This window comes from Polyodon spathula, chromosome 20 (assembly GCF_017654505.1).
Source record: "Polyodon spathula isolate WHYD16114869_AA chromosome 20, ASM1765450v1, whole genome shotgun sequence".
NCBI lineage: Eukaryota > Metazoa > Chordata > Actinopteri > Acipenseriformes > Polyodontidae > Polyodon > Polyodon spathula.
Window position 1 is genome coordinate 21,381,181 of NC_054553.1, and position 19,146 is coordinate 21,400,326.

Sequence of the window (19,146 nt, forward strand, 5' to 3'; positions counted from 1 at the left end):
GCTTGCTTATGATTGGACAGCTGCGTAAAACTTGGCAGATACTGGTCTCTCCAATTGGTTAAACTTACAGTCAGTACCTGCACCTGAAACAGACACAGTTTATGTCCCACCCAGCTAATTATGATTGGGCTACCGCAGAGACAATGCAGATAATTGGTTGATCGTATCGCAAAAGCCATTCAAGAAAAAAAAAAAAAAGTTGCGTACGTACCAGCACAGCATAAGCGAGCAGCACTGTCAACAGACTGCTGTGGCGCATTTGTTGGAAAACGTGTTTAAAGCTTTCTTTATTTTCCTACGCTACGACCCGCCAGAAATGTGTTCACGACCCATAATTTAAGAACAGCTGCCGCGGGCACAATGGCCTGGCTTCGAGGACCACTTTGAGGGCCACTGCTATGGACTGATACGCACTTGCCCTGCCACTTTATAAGGACCGGTCTACCCAACTGGATTTGAAATTGTCCTGGTGTGGTGCATGTTCTCCTGGTATACCCTGGTGTGGGGCATGTTCTCCTGGTATACCCTGGTGTGGGGCATGTTCTCCTGGTATACTCTGGGTCCCTTGATTACTCTGGAAGGTCGAACGATGCCAGTTTACTTAAGCATTGTTACAGTCGACCCAACAGTGCTGCGCTTGTACCCTGAAGACGCCTTTTCATTCCTTGTGGAGTCTATGCCACATTGTGTCATGGCCCAACTCAATATTGGCTACCAGTCCTAACAAAGTGTCTATGTACCTGGCCACTCAGACAGGGAGACAGACAGATAGCTACATAGCTATATACACAGTATATCCCCAGCCAGCCCAGCGCTAATGCACTGCACACCTCCAGAGCAAAGAACAGTACCAATGGTACTACCAAGTACCTGATGTTCTATATGACTACACAAGCAAGCTAGAGTAATACTCACACCGCCATCAGATCCACCTAGTGCCAGCCCTCTCTCTGCGATCCTGGGGAAATCAAAGCACATATTTGTTTACAATATTGTTTCAATATCTTTATTCTCTCATGAGGACTTGTAAGCAAAATCAACCCTGGGCTCCTCAATTAAAAACAAAAACAAATGATTAAAAATAACACTTTAAACATTTAAATAACTGTTCTGAGAATTCTATTAAAATTGGAATAACCATCATCAAGACAATTTATTCTGTTTGAATGCAGCATGATAAAGCTTGTATTTGTATTTGTTTGCAATAGAACGCCAATTTAAACAAACAGCCAGTCACATAAAAATGTCAAAGCATCTCTGTCACAAAGACTGCCGTTATTATTATTATTAACTATTATTATTATTATAACCTCTGTCTCCAATCCCGTTCTCCACTCACCAAACACACAACCCCAAGTGAGTGAAAACATGCTGTTTTTATGCAGCTGTACCGAGACTCAATTGCTAATCAATCATTCAATTGGAGTCGCGGTACAACTGCACGTGAATTAATAAAGTGCAATTCCCCGTGCTCAAATATTATTACTTTTTACTTGCACGTGAAGTGCTGTGTAATCCTCATGCCTAAATACAAATATACACTTTATAACACGTGTTACACAGACCCGTTTATATCCCGTGTACCAATGACTATACACCAACATTAACACATAACATATATACAAAATACACACAGGGGCGGGGCACTTTGCCACAATCTCTCATTAAGCCCTACAATAATACTGGTCCCTGGTCTTTTTGGTCATCAAACAGATATTTGAGTTTGAACAGAAATCAAAATGTGCCCCGAGAGTAATAACGCATCTGTTTTCAATACTATAACCCTCAAGTCAACACACACACACACAATTACATTGAATTGCTTATTCAATTATCAATCATTCTGGATTTTGTTTCCTACAAAGTTTAGAGTTTGTGCCAACTCTCCAACTGCTAAATAATAATTGTACAGTAACACATCTTGAGACTGGGTTTCAATTGGCTTTCAATTGCTTGCCTGTGTCCGTTTGTATTTTAAAGACAGTAGTCTTTGATATACTGACAGCTACTGAAGCCCACAGTGTATCTCCCGGCACATTGTTCTGGTATTGAAATTCGGCATTGAAAGTCGTGATTAGGCCACTATAGCATGTCTGTTGCTTGTCACAAGCAATAAAAATAACAATAAATTGTTATTTAGGTGAAATTTCCTGGGGCGGGGGTGGGGGGGTTGGTATAACAAAGCTATTTTAGTTCTTTTTTTTCCTGCGAAAGGGTTTCAATTCCATTCAATTTTAAAGTTCACAGGTTTGTCATTTTCTGTTTTTTTTTAATCCCCCTGATCAGTCAATCAAAACGGCTCAACACTTAACCAAAAGGTTCAGACCGTTTGGGGTTAAATTAAAAAAAAAAAAAAAATTTGGTTCTGTGAAACTGTCAAGAGAAATGTGATTTACCTGCGCATCCTCTCTGCCTCCTCTCTGGTAACCACAGCATCTGTGACTGCGCGGCCACACTTCTGAGGGGTACAACCTGAAGACAAGCACACGGAGTGGGAGCCGCTGGTAGATTCACTACACACAGGCATGAATAGACCAGGACTATAAATGATGTACTCCTAGCAAAAACAGTTAAACAGCATAAAGTGTCTCATTTCTTTTTTCTTGTATTCCTCTGACCCGCTGAGTAAAAAGTTGAAGCTTTGCAAGATCTGACCGGGTCACTACATATATGGGGGATCTCGAATGCTGCAGTGCATGAAGTGGAGCTTGAATAATTTGGCATTCTCAACCCAGCCCATAGGCAGTAGTGTAATCTACACCACTTAATTCAGTAAAGTTGTAAGGCTCTTCAAGACAAAGGCTCAGGAATGAATGGAATTCCTCCAATATCTTGGGGATACCACCACAGGCATTATCAATGCCTCTATCTCGCTCCCCCTCTCTGTTACTTGCAGAGCTGTGAGGGGAAGTTCTCACAGCACCTACCTCCCTGCAACCAGTGCTAACACGAATAAAAAAAATAGAAACTGGTGTGACCAGGCAGCTTAGTGTAGCAGAAAGGAAGCTGTTCATTGGACCCGGTTGCGTGTTGTTTTCAGTTCCAGGTACAGACCTCTTGATTTCAGACACTTCTCTTTAGGAGCTCTTTTTTCTCCAGCCTGCAGGACAGAGAGGCGCCGGGGCCCCCACTTGTTAATTCAGAAGCTCTTTTGTTATTTTCTCATTTTGCGTTTGAAGCTTCTGCATAATAGCTCCCAGATGCTGATGTGCCTGACTGATCTGCAGGCTGCCAAGCTGGGGACTTGCAGCAGGTGTGGACAGCACTTTTTATTTAATTCTCTCTTCAGGAATGACCTTGTCTTCTCTTTCAAAATGAGAAACATTTTAATAAGCAGTGTCACACAAGTACATTGGTAGTGAGTGGAGCATATTTTGGTACCAATGTGGGTCACAGTGCTCTTCAGCTTACCCTCAGGCAGACAGGTTTCTGGCTAAGAACTACCAAGGACAAAACAGCATTGAATAAAGCAGCAGTGTTGGCAGTCCTGACTGGTTTTTGGGTGGAACAGAATAAATGTTTCATTCATTAATCATGCAAAAGCTAACACTGCAGTTATGGCTCTTAATATGTTTAAACATTTTCCAAGTGTTAAGCACTTTGAATTTTTCCTAAAGATTTACTGTCAAGTTAAAGATATGCATGTCAAATATTGATATTAGATGTAGTGTTTACACACAGCAGGATGTGTGCAGTGTTTTCCACACATACAGAACACAAATACTGTACACATGTAGTCTCTGCCACATTAATGTTGTCATAAAATTTCATTAAAACGTAACAGCGCTCGGAGGGGTTACTTCTGTCATAGTAATAAATAGGTATGTAATAAATTACATAATAATAATAATAATAAACATAAACAAAGGGAACTTCCTTTATAGCTGCTGTATGTCACACAAAAACTCGAGTCCCATTGGATTGAAAGTTTATACAGCACAGGAAGTGATTGGATGCAAGGACACAGCATCATGACAGCATACTCTGTCAATAACCTGGTATCCTGCGTTACAGCACAAGAAAAGCAAGGACAGTAATAATGCTGAGCAGCCCTTTGTCAGGGGTTCTCGAGATATACATAGCCCCATTATAAAACAAGTGTATCTGATAATTACATTCCTCTTATAATGCATTAAAATATGTATAAAGAAACACAAAAACTAGTTATGTACTGCAGCAAACATTGTATAGCAATAGCATACAAACCTGCATGGCTCTTGCCAAATTCTAAATTGTTTTTGATCTTTAGGGAAAAATGAAGAATTTTACAAGCGTCTCTCTCACTCTGGTGGTTGCATGTACCATTGTGAATATTCAATCTAACTGATAAATAGCAGCTAAACATCTATTTTTATGTGGAGATCAATGATTACGGCAGGCTATAGTAATACACTAGGTACCAGAGGCCATGTACCACAGGCCATGTTGCCATGGGAACTTATTTTGTCGTGTGGGCGGTTCTAGGTGGTATGTGCTGTGATGTGAGAAACATTTTATACAGAGCGAAAACTAAATCAATAAATTACTAAGATGTCTCCAAAGAAGCCATCTGGAGCTGAATTCAGAAACCAGAAGAGAGGTAGAAAAGAGGAAGCACGTAAGCTTTCTCAGCAGTGGCAGAATTGGATAATATAGATATTAAAGGATTTTGTAAGAGTTAATGTGGCTGCTAAAAGAATCATACAGTAGTTTATATTGTTTACAGAGACACTGCTAAATCTCCACAAATGCGTGCCATTACTGATAAAGTTTTAATCAGATGATGAAAAAGAAAAAAACGGAATCATTATTATAAGCACAGCTTGAGCTCTGCCTTAGCTTTTACTGTGGAGTCAAAGCTCCAGCCCAGATTAACAAAAAATGACCATGCATAAAATAAACTCATTATCATTGGATGATACTGAAAATGTGAGGATTGAATATAATCGTAGGGGCAGGAAATCTACCACCACGTTTTAACAAGTTCCTTTCTGTTTTAGTAATATATTGTTCCTTTCAAGCATGTTAAAGGAAGTGGAAATAACAACAAGTTAATTAAAAATGCAACCTGGGTTACAGCTTGGCACTAAAATGCCTAGTTATGACACCACTGTTTTAATGGCATGATTCCCCTGTCAAAATAAAAACTAATTAGAAATAATGAAATAAAACAACTGGAAGATAAAGCGTTTTCTCAGACTGAATGACTCTCCCAGCTACACTATTCAAGCCAAGCCTCTGATACTGTGGCATCAATTGCTGTGGTTAAAATGTGTAGCGAAAAGTAACTTTGAAAAATAACAAGCTCACTCTCCACAGACTCGCAATTAAGCATTTGTCAAAATTACAGTCCTTATTTTGTGTACATAAGAGTTACAAAAAAAAAACCAACCCACAGTGATAGCAAATTAGCTTTTGCATTGATAAAGGTCTGGGGATAATTCACCTGAACACATGCTAAAGCGCCCCAGTTGCCAGACTTAGCCTCCCCTTGTGGGTTAATTTTCTTAGCAACTTCAGTTGCTTATGTTTGGCAGATAAAGAACTTTCAGAAAGTTTCATGAAATAAACACAATGTTTTTTTCAATGTATATATTTTGAAACACACCCCACTATTTTAATTGCCTTTAGGTGGGGCAGGTTGTGGTATATAGGCAGAAAAAATGCTACATAAGTACCCTGAATGCTTCAGGAGCATTACAGAGGCTTTAGGCATATTCCTTGGCCATTAACCCCCCCCCCCCGATCTCAAACCGATTGATATAGGATGAACCTGAACGTTCGTCATCGCGATCCTCTGCTTATCTCTCTGACCTGACTGCGTTAAATATTAACGACTGCATGCACCCTCAAGAAACCTTCCAGCACATTGTGGATGCCACACTACATCTGGTGGACCAATCCGATACTAGATACAGGTCCCACTGCCAGGCAGTATATGTTTTTAATAAGGGTAATGACTCAAACACAAATAAATAAATAAATAACAAAAGACAATGTGCTTAATGGCAGCATTATCGGGCAGGGGGTTCAGATAAGGTTAAAGGGAGTTTATGTACATAAATGAAAGAGAATCTATGCTCAGCAATCTTGAGTGATGTTTCCTCCACCCCCTGGGATAAGCTCTGCAAACTTTTTCTTGGAACGTTCAAGTCAGCCCCACAAGGGAGGCTGCACTACATTACAGTCAACTAGGAATGTAACAGATTAGCAATCACTGGAACTCTGTTCTGACCAAAGGGCATGAGCTTATTTTGACAGGTGTATACTAAAGATGAGAGAACATGCCAATTCCATCGACAGCTACTATCTATTCTGGCTCTTATTGTGTTTTTAAGGGTGTCTATTAATTAATTAATTAATTAATAAATAGTTTAGTACAGAAATAAAAAGAAATCAGCCCTCCAGGTTACTATTTTAGCTGAGCATCAGCCCTACAGTGCTTCCAGATCTGATGCAATACATGCATTATCAATGACACATGTCTACAGATAACCACTCACACCTGATGCATACATTAATATATTAAAACAATGACCTCAATAAAGTCCTTTTACAACTAATACAGTTTAAATCCACACAAATAGGTCATGAAAACAATACTTTAGGCAAAGTTAATTGTTATATATAACTTTGTTATATATTAACTAATTCTATATATATAGAATATAATATATATATGATATATATATATATATATATATATATATATTATAATATAAGAGAGAGAGAGAGAGAGAGAGAGAGAGAGAGAGAGAGAGAGAGAGAGAATAATATAATAACTAGCACAAATAGCAAGAAGCAAACAAGAGCTGGAGCAGGGGCTGTTTACCCAGGTTTACATCAAGCACAAAGCTTCAAGGAGAGAAAGGTTTGTGTGCTAGCAGCTGTACTACCCTAGATAATATAAACACACTGGTTAGTAAATAAACAAGTAGATAAACTCTGGCAGAATGAGGTAAACATTCACCTGTCCTATACAGAGTTTAACTCATTGAGCAAGGCTGTGGTACACCAGTTTTCAAAGTAAAGGCAGAAACAAAGGAAACAGAAAGCTAGTGTTACTTGACCTGCCGGTTTTCGAGTAGAGGATCAACAAATCCTGGTTTATAAAACAAGGTCTCACAGCGCAGCAACAGAAACAACAGGAGTTTACTGTATTCCAGGAGAAGACACAGTACTGTGATCCAACAGTGCCATCTTGTGGCCAGTGCTGCAAACTAAATTTAATTGCATATAAAGCCAATTAGTTGCAGTTGGCAGGGTTGTTATTACAAGTAAACATGCAGCTCTTTTTCTGCATACAAGACTGGTAAAGAACTAACACACTGGGGATCACAAACCTGAAAGGAATTTTAACCCAGCTTCACCAGAAAAACTATGATTAAAGTGGTTGTTCTTGATACAAGGACATTTCAGACTGGTCATGTGTAATTTCTCATCATGAACTCATTTTTTTTATTTGAAAACATTTCTCATTTAACTGGCAAAATGATTTCTACTCAAGTATTTACATGAAGTTTCTTTTTAATTAGCCTTTCTGTCACCCTTTTCCAGGTTTCTGGTATTACACTGCTGTGCACTTTGGCTGACTTAGCCTATGTTACATATATCTGAATGTAAACTGCTGAATAGTCAAAGTACAGGTTATTAAAAAAAATACACAATATTTGAGTAATTGTGAAAAGAAAGATCAGAATGATTTCAAACCTCATACAAAAGGGAAGGGGTCAGTAATTTGAAGCTGCTTAATTAATGAAATCAATCAATAAATCAATACCTGGGTATCTCTGGTAGTTCTCGTAATCCTCAGAGCACGGCACTTCAAAGAACTTCTTTTCTTGCAGTAGCTGGCTTTGCCGCGCCCACACCTCGGTGATGTCATCGTCACTGTTGATGTAAAGCCAGGCGAGGCCTGCACAGAGAAGCACGAGCCCCAGCAGGAGCCAGCCCCGAAACCTACGAAACCAGGACCCCTGCCTCTGTGCATTGCCTCTGAGGAGGGAAGAAGAGCACAAGCTGAAACTACTGCAACCAGCAGCACTGCAGAAACACAAGATAGGAATTCTGCCTGCAAGTGCTGAACATATTTACTATGGGAGTTGTTTTACCTTTAATAAAACTACCACTGGGTATATTAGCTCAACTTCAATGTATTCATATTGCTGCTAGAATTAGACATTGCTGTTAGCATTCTCCTCATATGTATGTAAATACAAACTTGTTTTTGCCAGTAGGTATGCACGTGCAGGTTTAATGGAATGTGATGTAGCGAAGAATCTATCCAATTTCATATCTCTAGCAAACAGGTGGGATTAATCGATCGGATGATTAAATCGATCAATAGAAACTTTACTTTAAACTAATTAATGTTTTATGACAGTTGGTTCTCCGGATATATGCATAAATGTGAAGCGTGACACTCATACGCCTCTGCTATATCAGCAGCAGGGGATACTAAGGTGATTGTAAGGCTCCATATTCATGGACTACGGCAGTTCCAGGTAGTGTGTCGTCACCTGGATGATCTGCTTGTCCATGCTGTCCTTCAAGGAGGCCCTCACCAACCTAAGGGAAGTGCTGGACTGTTTCCGGGCCACTGGCCTGAAGCTGCACCCAGCGAAGTGCCACCTGATGTGGCAGGAAACGCATTTCCTCGGCCATGTGTTGGGGGCCAACGGTGCGGACCCGGTTATTGTGGAGGCAGTTCAGGGCTGGCCAACGCCCACGTCAGTCTGGAAGGCGAGGGGCTTCCTGGGCTTGCCCGGCTACTGCACCACATCGCAGAGAAGGGGAGGCGGTTCGAATGGACCACGGAGCGTGACGTTATGTTCTGGCAGTTTCGCGACACCCTGGCCAAGGCCCCTGTCCTTCTGTACCCTGACCCAAAGTTGCCCTTGATTCTGGAGACTGATGGCAGCGACATGGGACTTGGGGAAGTGCTGTCACAGGTGGGACCCAATGGAGAGTGGGTCGTGGCATATTACAGCAAAGCCCTCAGTAAACCAGAGCAAAACTACTGCGTCACCCAGCAGGAGCTGGTAACAGTGGTGCAAGCGGTGCACCACTTTCATCTTTATCTGTATGGCCGTCCATTTACCCTCCGCACAGACAACACCTCATTACAGTAGCTCCTCCCTTTTGGGGAACCTGAAGGACGGGTATCGCGCTGAATCAAAGTGCTGCAGGGTCGGAGTTCAAATTCCAGCACCATGGTGATGGGAGCATTCTTCCTCCCCTGTGAAGTAGCCCAGTGCCGGTACTGTATAGGTGGCACTCCGCAGGTCCAGTGAGCAGGTAAGTTCAGACACTGTGCATTCTGGGGCCCTGTATGAGATCTCGAAGCGGGACCTTGCCCAGATGCAAGTTGCTCATTCAGAGCTGGGGTTGGTGACCCCTAATTTATATATATATATATCTATATATATATATATATATATATATATATATATATATATATATATATATATATATATATGTGTGTGTGTGTGTGTGTGTGTGTATGTATGAGGGGGAGATTATTTGGTCTAATTATATTTGCACTACAGGGAACAGAAAATGTTTTTTCAAATCATCTAATGTCATGGTTTACATTTTCTATATACTAGTCTATGGGTTAGTTCTCCTGATCAGTCTAACTTGGTCCACTTGTTCAGATCAGCTAAACTAACTTGATCTTCTGATTAGCTGACTGCAATTGGGGTTCACTTTGTTCAGTTCCTGGCAAGTTTGCAAATCCAGTGGACTGAACCACTGAGAGTTGACCCTTTAGTGTCTAGATGTCAATCATTTGGTTATAGATACACGACTTACTTTTTTTTTCTTTCAATAGTCAAGTCGACAAAGGTTTTACAAGTTTAAACAAACCAGACAGCCAACAAGGCATGTATTCTTAAAGCTGTATGCCCAAAGGATTAATGGAAGGGTGTTCTGTAGTAACGCTCCAAGGTATGTAATCTTTTTTTTTTTTTTTTTTTTTGTGGGTCCTTGCAACTGTAATAAATATATAATCATAATATTAATATTCCAGGAAGTAAACTTTAAAATGAAATTGTCCTCGCTTTCCAAAGGACCGTGGAATTTAAAAAAACAAAAACAATCAGGCTAGTGACTCGGTTATTTGAGACATTCTGCAACTGCTTGCGTGCTGTTGTTGCAGCTATACGCTTTTTAAAAGTGATATACAGAATACCATTTTAAATGTGTTTTTACAGTGTTGCCCTGGTCACCCGTCTTTTAAAGAACTAAAAACTATTAGTATACCACTAGAAAGCCTACCGTTTAATTTTCTTCTCAACGCTGTTGCTGTCTGCAGGCTTGACGTTTCCGCGTCTCAGTTGAAGAGGCATGTTGTGGAGAGCTGTTCCAGTAGTACCTAGTCCAGATGCAGTCTGTAAAGCCGGTTTGGGTAATTAAACCGATACCAGTAAGGAACCGCTGTACGTACCCCTTTCTGGAAATGCAACCTGGAAATACACGTGTATTTACTACACTGCGACCAGGCAGACAAAAGCAAAAGAGTGCCGATCTCGCCGATGTGATCTGTTGTTTTGTTTGTTGTGTGGTTTGCGCAGAATAAGGAAGTCACAGGAAGTATCCAAGTGTTTGATTTAGGTTTAACTGTAACAAGTAGACACACACACAAGCTACATATTATTAATTATGAGGGAGTGGTTTGACTGAGGGCATTGGACCTAAAGCAGTTGAATTGGATTTCAAGGTTTACTTCAGCGGGTCATCTCACTTCTGTGAGGTCTTGCTGATTTAAAAAAAAAAGTAGTATTATAAAATTATAAAGCATGGTTGCTCAATGGAATTTAGTGTGGTGATGTAACGATCTCGATTCCCGCAGGCAGTGGTTTGACGCGAACCCGGGACACAAAAACTGTGTGGGTGTGAGAATTTCAATTTCCGGTCAGTATATTGAAGCAATAGGCACTCGTGAAAATGTTAGACCACTTTGTGCATGAATTAGACATCTTAAACAACTTTTGAAAAGTCTCATGCATTTTACCATTTGTAGCTATGTGTTCCTTTTCTCGTACTATTTTAATTTAATTGCATGTGTGGCCTATTATTGAAATTAGACAATCAGTAATTTGCTTATTTTGACAATTTTCCAAGATTTTCAGTTTGATTAGCACAAAAAAAAAAAAAAAACAGAAGCAGTGAGGCATTCTGCAAATGTGTCTACTAAAGTCCTGGATTTTCTGGCAACGTATAGTTTAAAAAACAACATTGTAAAGCAAATATCTCTAATTAATTTTAAAATGTCTTTTGCTTCTAGTATGTAAAAATCTGATCGGGAGACGTGATGTCGACGATAATATTTCTGATGTCCCCAACCTCTCAAATAATAAATTTCTATTGTCGCAATCAAAAATAACATGGTTTGTCTTGTAAAATGTATACTGATAGGCATTGTGTTTTGAAGAAATCCATAAGACAATACAACACCTTACAGCAGTTCCCAAGTGCACCAGTGAGGTGCTTTCCAGTCAGTTTGCAGTCTTAGTTTACACAGCTCTCATTCTATTACTGGCATGTTGTGCTCCCCATACTGTATGACTCACCCTGCACACCATGCTGCTGTGCTTTTACCAAGTGAGCCACTTGGGGACCCAAACTTCTAGTTTGTTGTGTGTGAGTCTGAGCCTCTCTCCTCTTTCACAGTTCATCCTGAAGCACAAGCAGTTCTCTCACCTGCGTGAGATGAAGTGGTCTCCCAACGCACTGAACCCCCACTGGTCAGAGTCCCTGCCGCTTATCCACACCATGACTGAGCAAGTGCTGGGACTACACCCCGGGGGCATGTAGCGCAGACTTCCTCTCAGGTCAGGAGTCAGCCTGTACTGACAAGGGCTCTTACAAACTGCAGCTCCCAGTACTGAAACACGGGGAGCAGAAAAAAATATGTTGTATGTCCTTAAAAGAGAGTAATTGGCTTGGAGGTAAATAATTCAAAGTACAGTTTCCTCCCAAGCACTGTTTCTAATAATGTATTTAACATATGCACTGTTTTAAAAGTAACTGGGTTGGGTTTTCTCTCTTCTTGCAGAGTCCGGTATTGGGCTGGTCTGGCACTAACTCCCCAACCTGGACGTGGAGAAAACAGGTAGGAGAGGACGAAGCACTGAGGCCACTTTAGCACATGGCACCAAATGTAGAGCAAGACATATGAGGGACATGACAGGACAAGTCAGTGTTGGGCTAGGAGTCACATACCGTAGTTCAGAATTTGACCTGTTGCGCTGATCATGTCCGTCTGTCTCTCTGTGCTTCTGTTTGTTTCTCTTTACACTCCACGCCTCTTATAGACGTTGGGGATTGCATTTAGCTGTAATCCATTAGTCTTGATTTTATGCAAGAAAGAACCAAAGAGCAACTCTTGACCAAAAATAAAACTTCGTATTTGAGTAATTTCACTAATTACCACTCAGAGCCACATCGTGAATACTAACAATGGGATGAAAAGACTGAAACAAATCCTGGGGATCTCCGCAGTGGAGTGGACTCCTTCATACAGTACCTGCTCTCAGTGTAGGGCTGCCATTGTGTAATGACTAGGGCTGTGCAGATCGCTGGGTTTTCTGAGTAACTCCATTAACATTTTGGGTATTAATTAAAATAGAATAAGAGCCCTTAAAAATGTGTTGATTACACAACACAAAACCTCGCTTTCCACCGTTTGAGTACCAATCAATGCCAATCCGATTTTACTCTAGAACCTGTCGTTAAACCAACAAAAACAACTTTCTTTTATCCTTTTGACATAATCATTTTGATTTCACTTCCTGGTTTTTACATTGCTTGTTTCCATAAAAATCTCCCAATGTGTACAACATATCTGCAGTGTATTGTGGGATTGTAGTCCAGGGGAAAATGTAACCTCTGAATTAAACTCGACAAACATCTACATTTCCCAGTAAACGCCACTGAAGTTCATTGCCATTGATTTGTACCTAGTTGTGTATATATATATATATATATATATATATATATATATATATATATATAATATATATATTTAATCGAAAATAACAACACTATATTGTGTAATAAAATTATAAAAAAGTTGTTTCAGAAAGGAGTTAACGTGTCAATGCTTGAAACATCAGAGCATGTGACACTGCTTGAAACATCACAGCACAATTACATTTTCTGTTGAAGTCCTGTTTGGTCTTGTTAGTCACTACAATCTGACAATGATGTAGGAAGTTGTTGTAAACAGGGTGACTCTGCTCAAAACATGATTGCCCTTTTTATTTCCAGAATTTAGCAAAGATGTACTCAAGACACGTTGCCAAGTAACCCCTCTGTACATTTCTGTTTTAAGTCAGACATGTAAAGTTTGCTTGAAGGAATACCTTCAGAATTTTCTATTTGTCTGTTATCTCATGAAACGTTCTTTTAATCGTCATGTATTGCTGTACTTTCACTCGAGGATATTGGTCATGTTTAATAAAGTTATCAGTATATTTTAACATTGGGGAGAGTCTCTGAGCAAGGTGGGTTTCTGTAACAAATATAAAAATGATCACTGGGGGTGCATTGGATATATTGAGTGCCATATTCCTGTAGACTCACTCTTTCTTGTCTTCAGAATGCAGGTAGGATTTTGGGAGCTTCCCTGGCTGTGAGGTGGCAAGGCTGGTCACTCAAGTGAGCGGACATCTGAAGGCAACGGGAGATGAGATGCTGGAAGGGAACAGGTCAGAACTGTGCATTGGAGACCCTGGGGCAGTTGGTGGGCAACTGAAATGAATGACAGGGCCCCATGTGTGACCCTAAACAGCCCTGAGGGCCACCAGACCCAACAACACACCCACATGCCGGAAACCACCAATTAAAATACGTACATAAGAAATAATCCAAAATACATTCACTAAGCGGGCGGCTGACGGCACGTGCTTCACAGGACAGCGTGTGTTCGTCTTCGCCCTTCAAACTCAGCGCAGGGGTGGAAGTGGTGAGCTGAGCCTGAACATAATTGGACATTACTAAATTGGGGAGAAAACTATAAAAAATCATGGTGACCACTAAGAAAAAACACATTCACTAACTAAAATATAAGCAATGTTACCATTTCAATTGAATAACAAATATAATTACTGGTAATAAATGTGCAGTTCCTACCATTAATGTGACTTTTGGGAGACCATAGTTTACACCAGCTTATCGAAGGCAGGTTAGTGCAGCACATGGTAGCTCAACAGGGAGATTCCCGTCAGTCAGTCTGTTGCTAATTTGTCGCTTATTTATTACATTGTCCTCACCACTTTTGGATCCATGTGTCCATTTTAAACTTTCTTTGCTATCGCTAACTCAGACCTTCTCTCCCCAATTTCACTGCAGTAAAGTATCGCACAAATTAAACTTACTAACAACAACCATCTCCTAGTAACAGACCTTGCTTCAGTCATTCTCACGGTGAGACTTGACTATTAAAACGTGTATGTTTTAAAGATAACCAGTATTTTTCTGAAAATACAATGTCTTCTGGTTTAACCTGATTTAAACTTTTGATAAGCATTAATAAATATTTACAAAATATTGTGAAAATCTTATTTTTGTGATATTGTTAGAAATGCTTTGTAGATGAGGAACTGGGTAAAGGAAAGGCAGCGCCTTGTATGATATTATTATAATTTAATTATCTGACTTGAACGAATTGATCAAAAAGCAGAATATTGTAACTTCATTTCCACCAAAAAAGCTAAGAAAACATATAGTCCAGGATGTTTTTTGTGTTAATGTGTTAAATTATTTTAAAACTGTATTGCAGGAGCTGTGCTCTTGTAATTACGTTTTTATAATTTCTGGTTACCGCTGTTCATAATAGGCACCATCTGTTGACAAGCAGGTTTTAATTTTTTAGTGATATATAGTAAAGCTACACCGTCTGAATCACACAGCTAAAAAGAGACCTGTCCCTCTCACAGCTCTTTTTTTTCAACTCTGCTGCATAAATGATCCTGAAACCAGAGCAGAAACACAGGAATGGGAGCATTTTTTTCCACTGAAAGGTTACAATGTTTAATTCCTGCTTACCATTAACAGCTTGTTTTTCTGCACAGGTCTGCTCCGCAGTGCTACAGAGCACACCGTGCTATATTACAATTCCAACACTGTTTTTTATTGTATAAGCTTGGAGTAGGGTAAAGCTTGGCAAAGTGGCGAGGGCCATTATTGCACCCCCAGGGGGCCACAGGTTGTCCACCACTGCCCTGAGGCCTGGAGACACAGGGGCACACATATACCATCACTTGGGTTCTTACTTAGAATTTTTACCATATACTCCTGTCCTCCCTTAGACCTTTTGGATTGCCTTAGAAAGAACTCTAGCTAATGTACTTAAGAGGTAAATACAGGGTGCATTGACAGTGCAAGGACAAGTCTTCTGAATAGATATAAGCAGGGATGGAGTCGAGGATTTTTTTGTTTTTTTCACTAGTAAGAGAGATAGCGGTCTCCAAGTAAATTAAGTGTGCCAGTTTTTTTAATAGATATTACGGTAAGTGTTTTGGGCTTTCCTTGTAAGATTCTGGATTTTAACAAATAGTCAGTTCTGTGCAGCTTCCCCGCTGAGTAACCTTATTAATAACGTTGTGCAAGATTTTTCTTTTTTTTTTTTTTTTTATGATAAATGAGAAAAATGTTTTAGTTTTGAGCTGTGCTGTCTAATATAAAAGGCAGATGGTCAAGGCTGTGCATGTGTCTGTACTCTCCAACCTCAGCTCTCCTTTCATTGGCAGGTTTGTTGTTGGGTAGTTCAGCCCCTATCACAGGAAGCACAAATCACACACCCTATCATGGTCTAGCATTTCGAACCAGAAGCCAAAGGGTAAGGAAGGCTGTATTACTCTGATGACGGAATATAACTAGGTCTTCCTCTTAGTGCAATAGAATAATCTATACCACTGATTGCACTAAATTTACAAAGCAGCAGCAGCACCACAATCTAGGGACTAACTCCCACAATGAAAAAGTTAAATTTGTGTGTTTAAAACTGTGCTGGCAGGTTTTACCGATCTCGGATTAACACCAATCAGGGAATACCTTTGGTTCTGATCGAGGTCAGCAAAACCAGTCGTTAATTACTAAAACAGTGCACCCTATTCACCTGGAGAGAGATTCCGTCCCATGAGTGACAAGCTTTGACCCTCAAGACTCTGCAAGTGTGAGGGGAGGACTGATAGCTTTCTTTAACCTAATAGGATTTTTGTGATTTAAAACATTCTTTCAAAACTCCCCAAATTAGATAGTGAATGAAAGTTCATGAAACTTTCCAAAGCAACATTTATGTAGAGGTGGTCAGTACTTAATAAAAGTGCTTAGGATTAGAGAACTTAGATGTTGGGTTCACATTCTGTCAAATGAAATGCCGTTTTTCGCCTTTCATAAAGTAGAAGTTAACAAAAGACTGTAGGAAACGTTCTGAGAATAATCCCCTAGTGCAGGGCTTCCCAACCCTGGCCGTGTGGACCCTATGTGTCTTCTGGCTCTTAATTACTTAACTCAACTCTTAAACTAATAATTGAACTAATAATTGTCTTAATTAGACCTTTTTACTTGTTTTCAGGGCTTGAACAGTTGTAGATTTCAAGTTAACTATAACATATTATAAGTAACTTGAACTGCAACTTTTGAAGAGCAAGAGAACAATTTAAAAAAGGTATAATTAATCAAATTATTAGTTCAATTAAGGGTCTAGTTAAGTAATTGAGAGCTCAGTTGGAATGAAAACTAGCAGACACATGGGATCCCCAGGACCAGGGTTGGGAACCACTGCCCTAGTGTATTTGGGTTGCATTGTTATACCATGGTACACCACCAGATGGGATGAGTGTTCCATGTGTCAGCAGTGTCTGGCAGGCAGGTAACAGCAGTGTGGGTGTATGTCTGTTTGCAGGGTGCTGCTGACTTAGGTGGGAGTGTGTGCTGTGGAGCACACACTATGGAGGAGTGACTGCAGGACAACGTGAGCCCAACCCTGGACAGACTCCAGGGCCTGGTGCAGGACTTGAACGAGACTCTCCAGGGGCAGGAGGGCTAGGAGACAGGCCCTTCCTCTCACCAGGGCAGGCACTTTACCTCCTGCAGTGTCACTGGAGCACCACACCATCTTCAGGCTCACCAAACAGCAATGCTGGAGAAAATGGGCTGGGACACAGAAAGAGCACCGGAGTCTGGCGTGCCACCTGATGTGCTGCACGTATCACTTGATTCATGTTACTATTGATTTAATTGCTCCAGATAAGCAACGATTATTTGCAAGTTGTATTATTTTACATGTAAGGGGCTCAGGACCACTCAGGAAGGCCCTGTGACGTAGATGCAGTGCCATGAAAATGACTATTGGCTAAATAAATATGTAGGGATAATTCAATTTACCATGTGCACTTTGAGGATGGATTACTCCCGTGACCCAAGGCAGACAAGGATGTGCTCATCGATTTTACCTTTTTTAATCACAGGTAATGATATCATGGGATCTACAAAGGGTTGTTTAAAATCAACATATCTAACATGCTGGGGTGGTTTCACCTCTTGCCACAGAAGAAGGGTATTGGGAGCTGCCTGAACAAACAGGACAGAGCCTTTTTAAGTAGAATATGTCTCCATTAGGTTTTGCTTTCAAACCCGATCAGGTTCACTACCTCCATTTGCTTCAATTAAACCATATGTATTCCTGGCTGGATGTTGTAAACAGCTGATCATCATCACTGTCCTGTAAGTGCAGTTGCCTTTTGTACAATGCAGATGCTAGTTAATGCAACCCTATGTAAATTAGAGGCACACAGGACCCTTTATGGGCTATAGTGGAAGACGTGGTCTTGCAGTACCTTTCTTTAGTCCCTAAGCAGATTTCCAGCCTTTACCAGAAGACTTGAAGTCCATGTGGTATTGTTTGGTTATCCCACTAAGCACGTATTATAGTGTTACACTAATAAGCCATTGATATGAGACGGACAGCAGCCCTGAGTTTGTAAAACAAGGTACTATGTGTCTAATGTATGAACAGCGATCCTTCACTATTTGAATTCAAGAGACATGCACGCTTCATAAAATGTTACTTCACATTATTAGACCTTTTCCCCACCACTCAGTTTAATATAAAGGAGTTTGAAAATTAGTAAGTGTTGGGCTAACCAACAGTGCTACTGACTGGACTCAATGAATGTAAGAAACAAAATTCTATTTGAAGAAACTTTTCAAAATGTGAAATATACACACCAATAAGCTCAGGGTTTGAGAAATGGTTATAAACAAGTGTTTTAAACACATGTACTCTTAAGAAAGGTATGAAATATACCAAAAGGCATCAATGCAACATGGCTTGGAAGACCAAGGTCTAAGTGACTGGTAGAACAGAGGGCTAAGTATTACTTTTTATATCAAAATTAAACAAAGAGTTGATATTCCATTCCATCAAGAGCCTACAAATACCTCCAGTTTGTGTTCAGGCACCTGCTCCCTTGAGAAAGGTTTGAATCATTACAAAACACTGTGATAAAGAATCTCCTTACAATTGGATGCCTGTCACTTCTAAAAAGTGCGGAGACAGACACCTCCATCCGTATTCATATTCTGAAACCCTCAATAACTTTATTTAGATATAAATGAATTTTGGGTCTTAGAATACAACTCACAGAATGGGTTAAAGATGATGACAAATTCTGGTTAAATTCCTACTTAGACAATACAAACTAGAAGTAAAACAGGTTTTCTTAGGAAATTACAGTTGATTTTATGAGGGTTATGAAAACTGGCTACTTCAAAGATAGACTGGATTGAACCAGATGCGTTGAAGCCAGGGTTAGGACAAATGGGCAATTAACCAAGTGAGAAGAGATGTGTGTCTTAAACTGCATTTAAACTGAGAATACTGAAATGCTCTTTGTATTGCTCTGGTCCTTGCTTGGAAAGAAGATACCTGCAAACTGTTGTCACCATGTAACCTTTAAGATGTCTCGTCTTGCAACTCAGAACTTTTATCTTCAATAAACTATACTTATCTGAAAGCCAAAAGCTCGCAACTTCTCTCTTTCCCTTTTTTTTTTTTATTCGCCTTTCTTAAATTCAGCAATGCCCTTACTGTCTTTCATCTGAAATAAACATATTTTACCAGTTTTGTAACTTTATGGCAAACCTTGCGTAATCTAG

The 19,146-nt window shown here is 40.1% G+C and overlaps 1 protein-coding gene and 1 long non-coding RNA gene across 3 annotated transcripts in view; one reads left to right on the plus strand and one right to left on the minus strand.

Annotated features, from left to right (window-relative positions):
• The window catches only part of uts2r2 (urotensin-2 receptor 2), a 37,694-nt gene extending 27,219 nt beyond the window's left edge, over positions 1–10,475 (minus strand). The window contains exons 1-4 of the mRNA XM_041220680.1: positions 10,258–10,475; positions 7,760–7,974; positions 2,397–2,472; positions 916–958 (exon numbers count right to left, since the gene is read on the minus strand). Coding sequence (XP_041076614.1) covers positions 916–958; positions 2,397–2,472; positions 7,760–7,974; positions 10,258–10,328 — 405 coding nt within the window. The 5' untranslated portion in view covers positions 10,329–10,475. The remainder of the gene's footprint in view (positions 1–915; positions 959–2,396; positions 2,473–7,759; positions 7,975–10,257) is intronic.
• A 134-nt stretch (positions 10,476–10,609) lies between these two features.
• On the plus strand, positions 10,610–18,640 carry LOC121295703. 2 transcript variants are annotated; one of them, XR_005946962.1, is made up of 5 exons: positions 10,610–10,893; positions 11,653–11,813; positions 12,038–12,094; positions 13,583–13,691; positions 16,892–18,640. It is a non-coding gene; the product is annotated as an uncharacterized LOC121295703 (long non-coding RNA). The 2 variants fall into 2 exon arrangements; XR_005946961.1 differs by lacking the exon at positions 16,892–18,640 and having other exon boundaries at positions 13,583–16,522.
• The last annotated feature ends 506 nt before the right edge of the window (positions 18,641–19,146 follow it).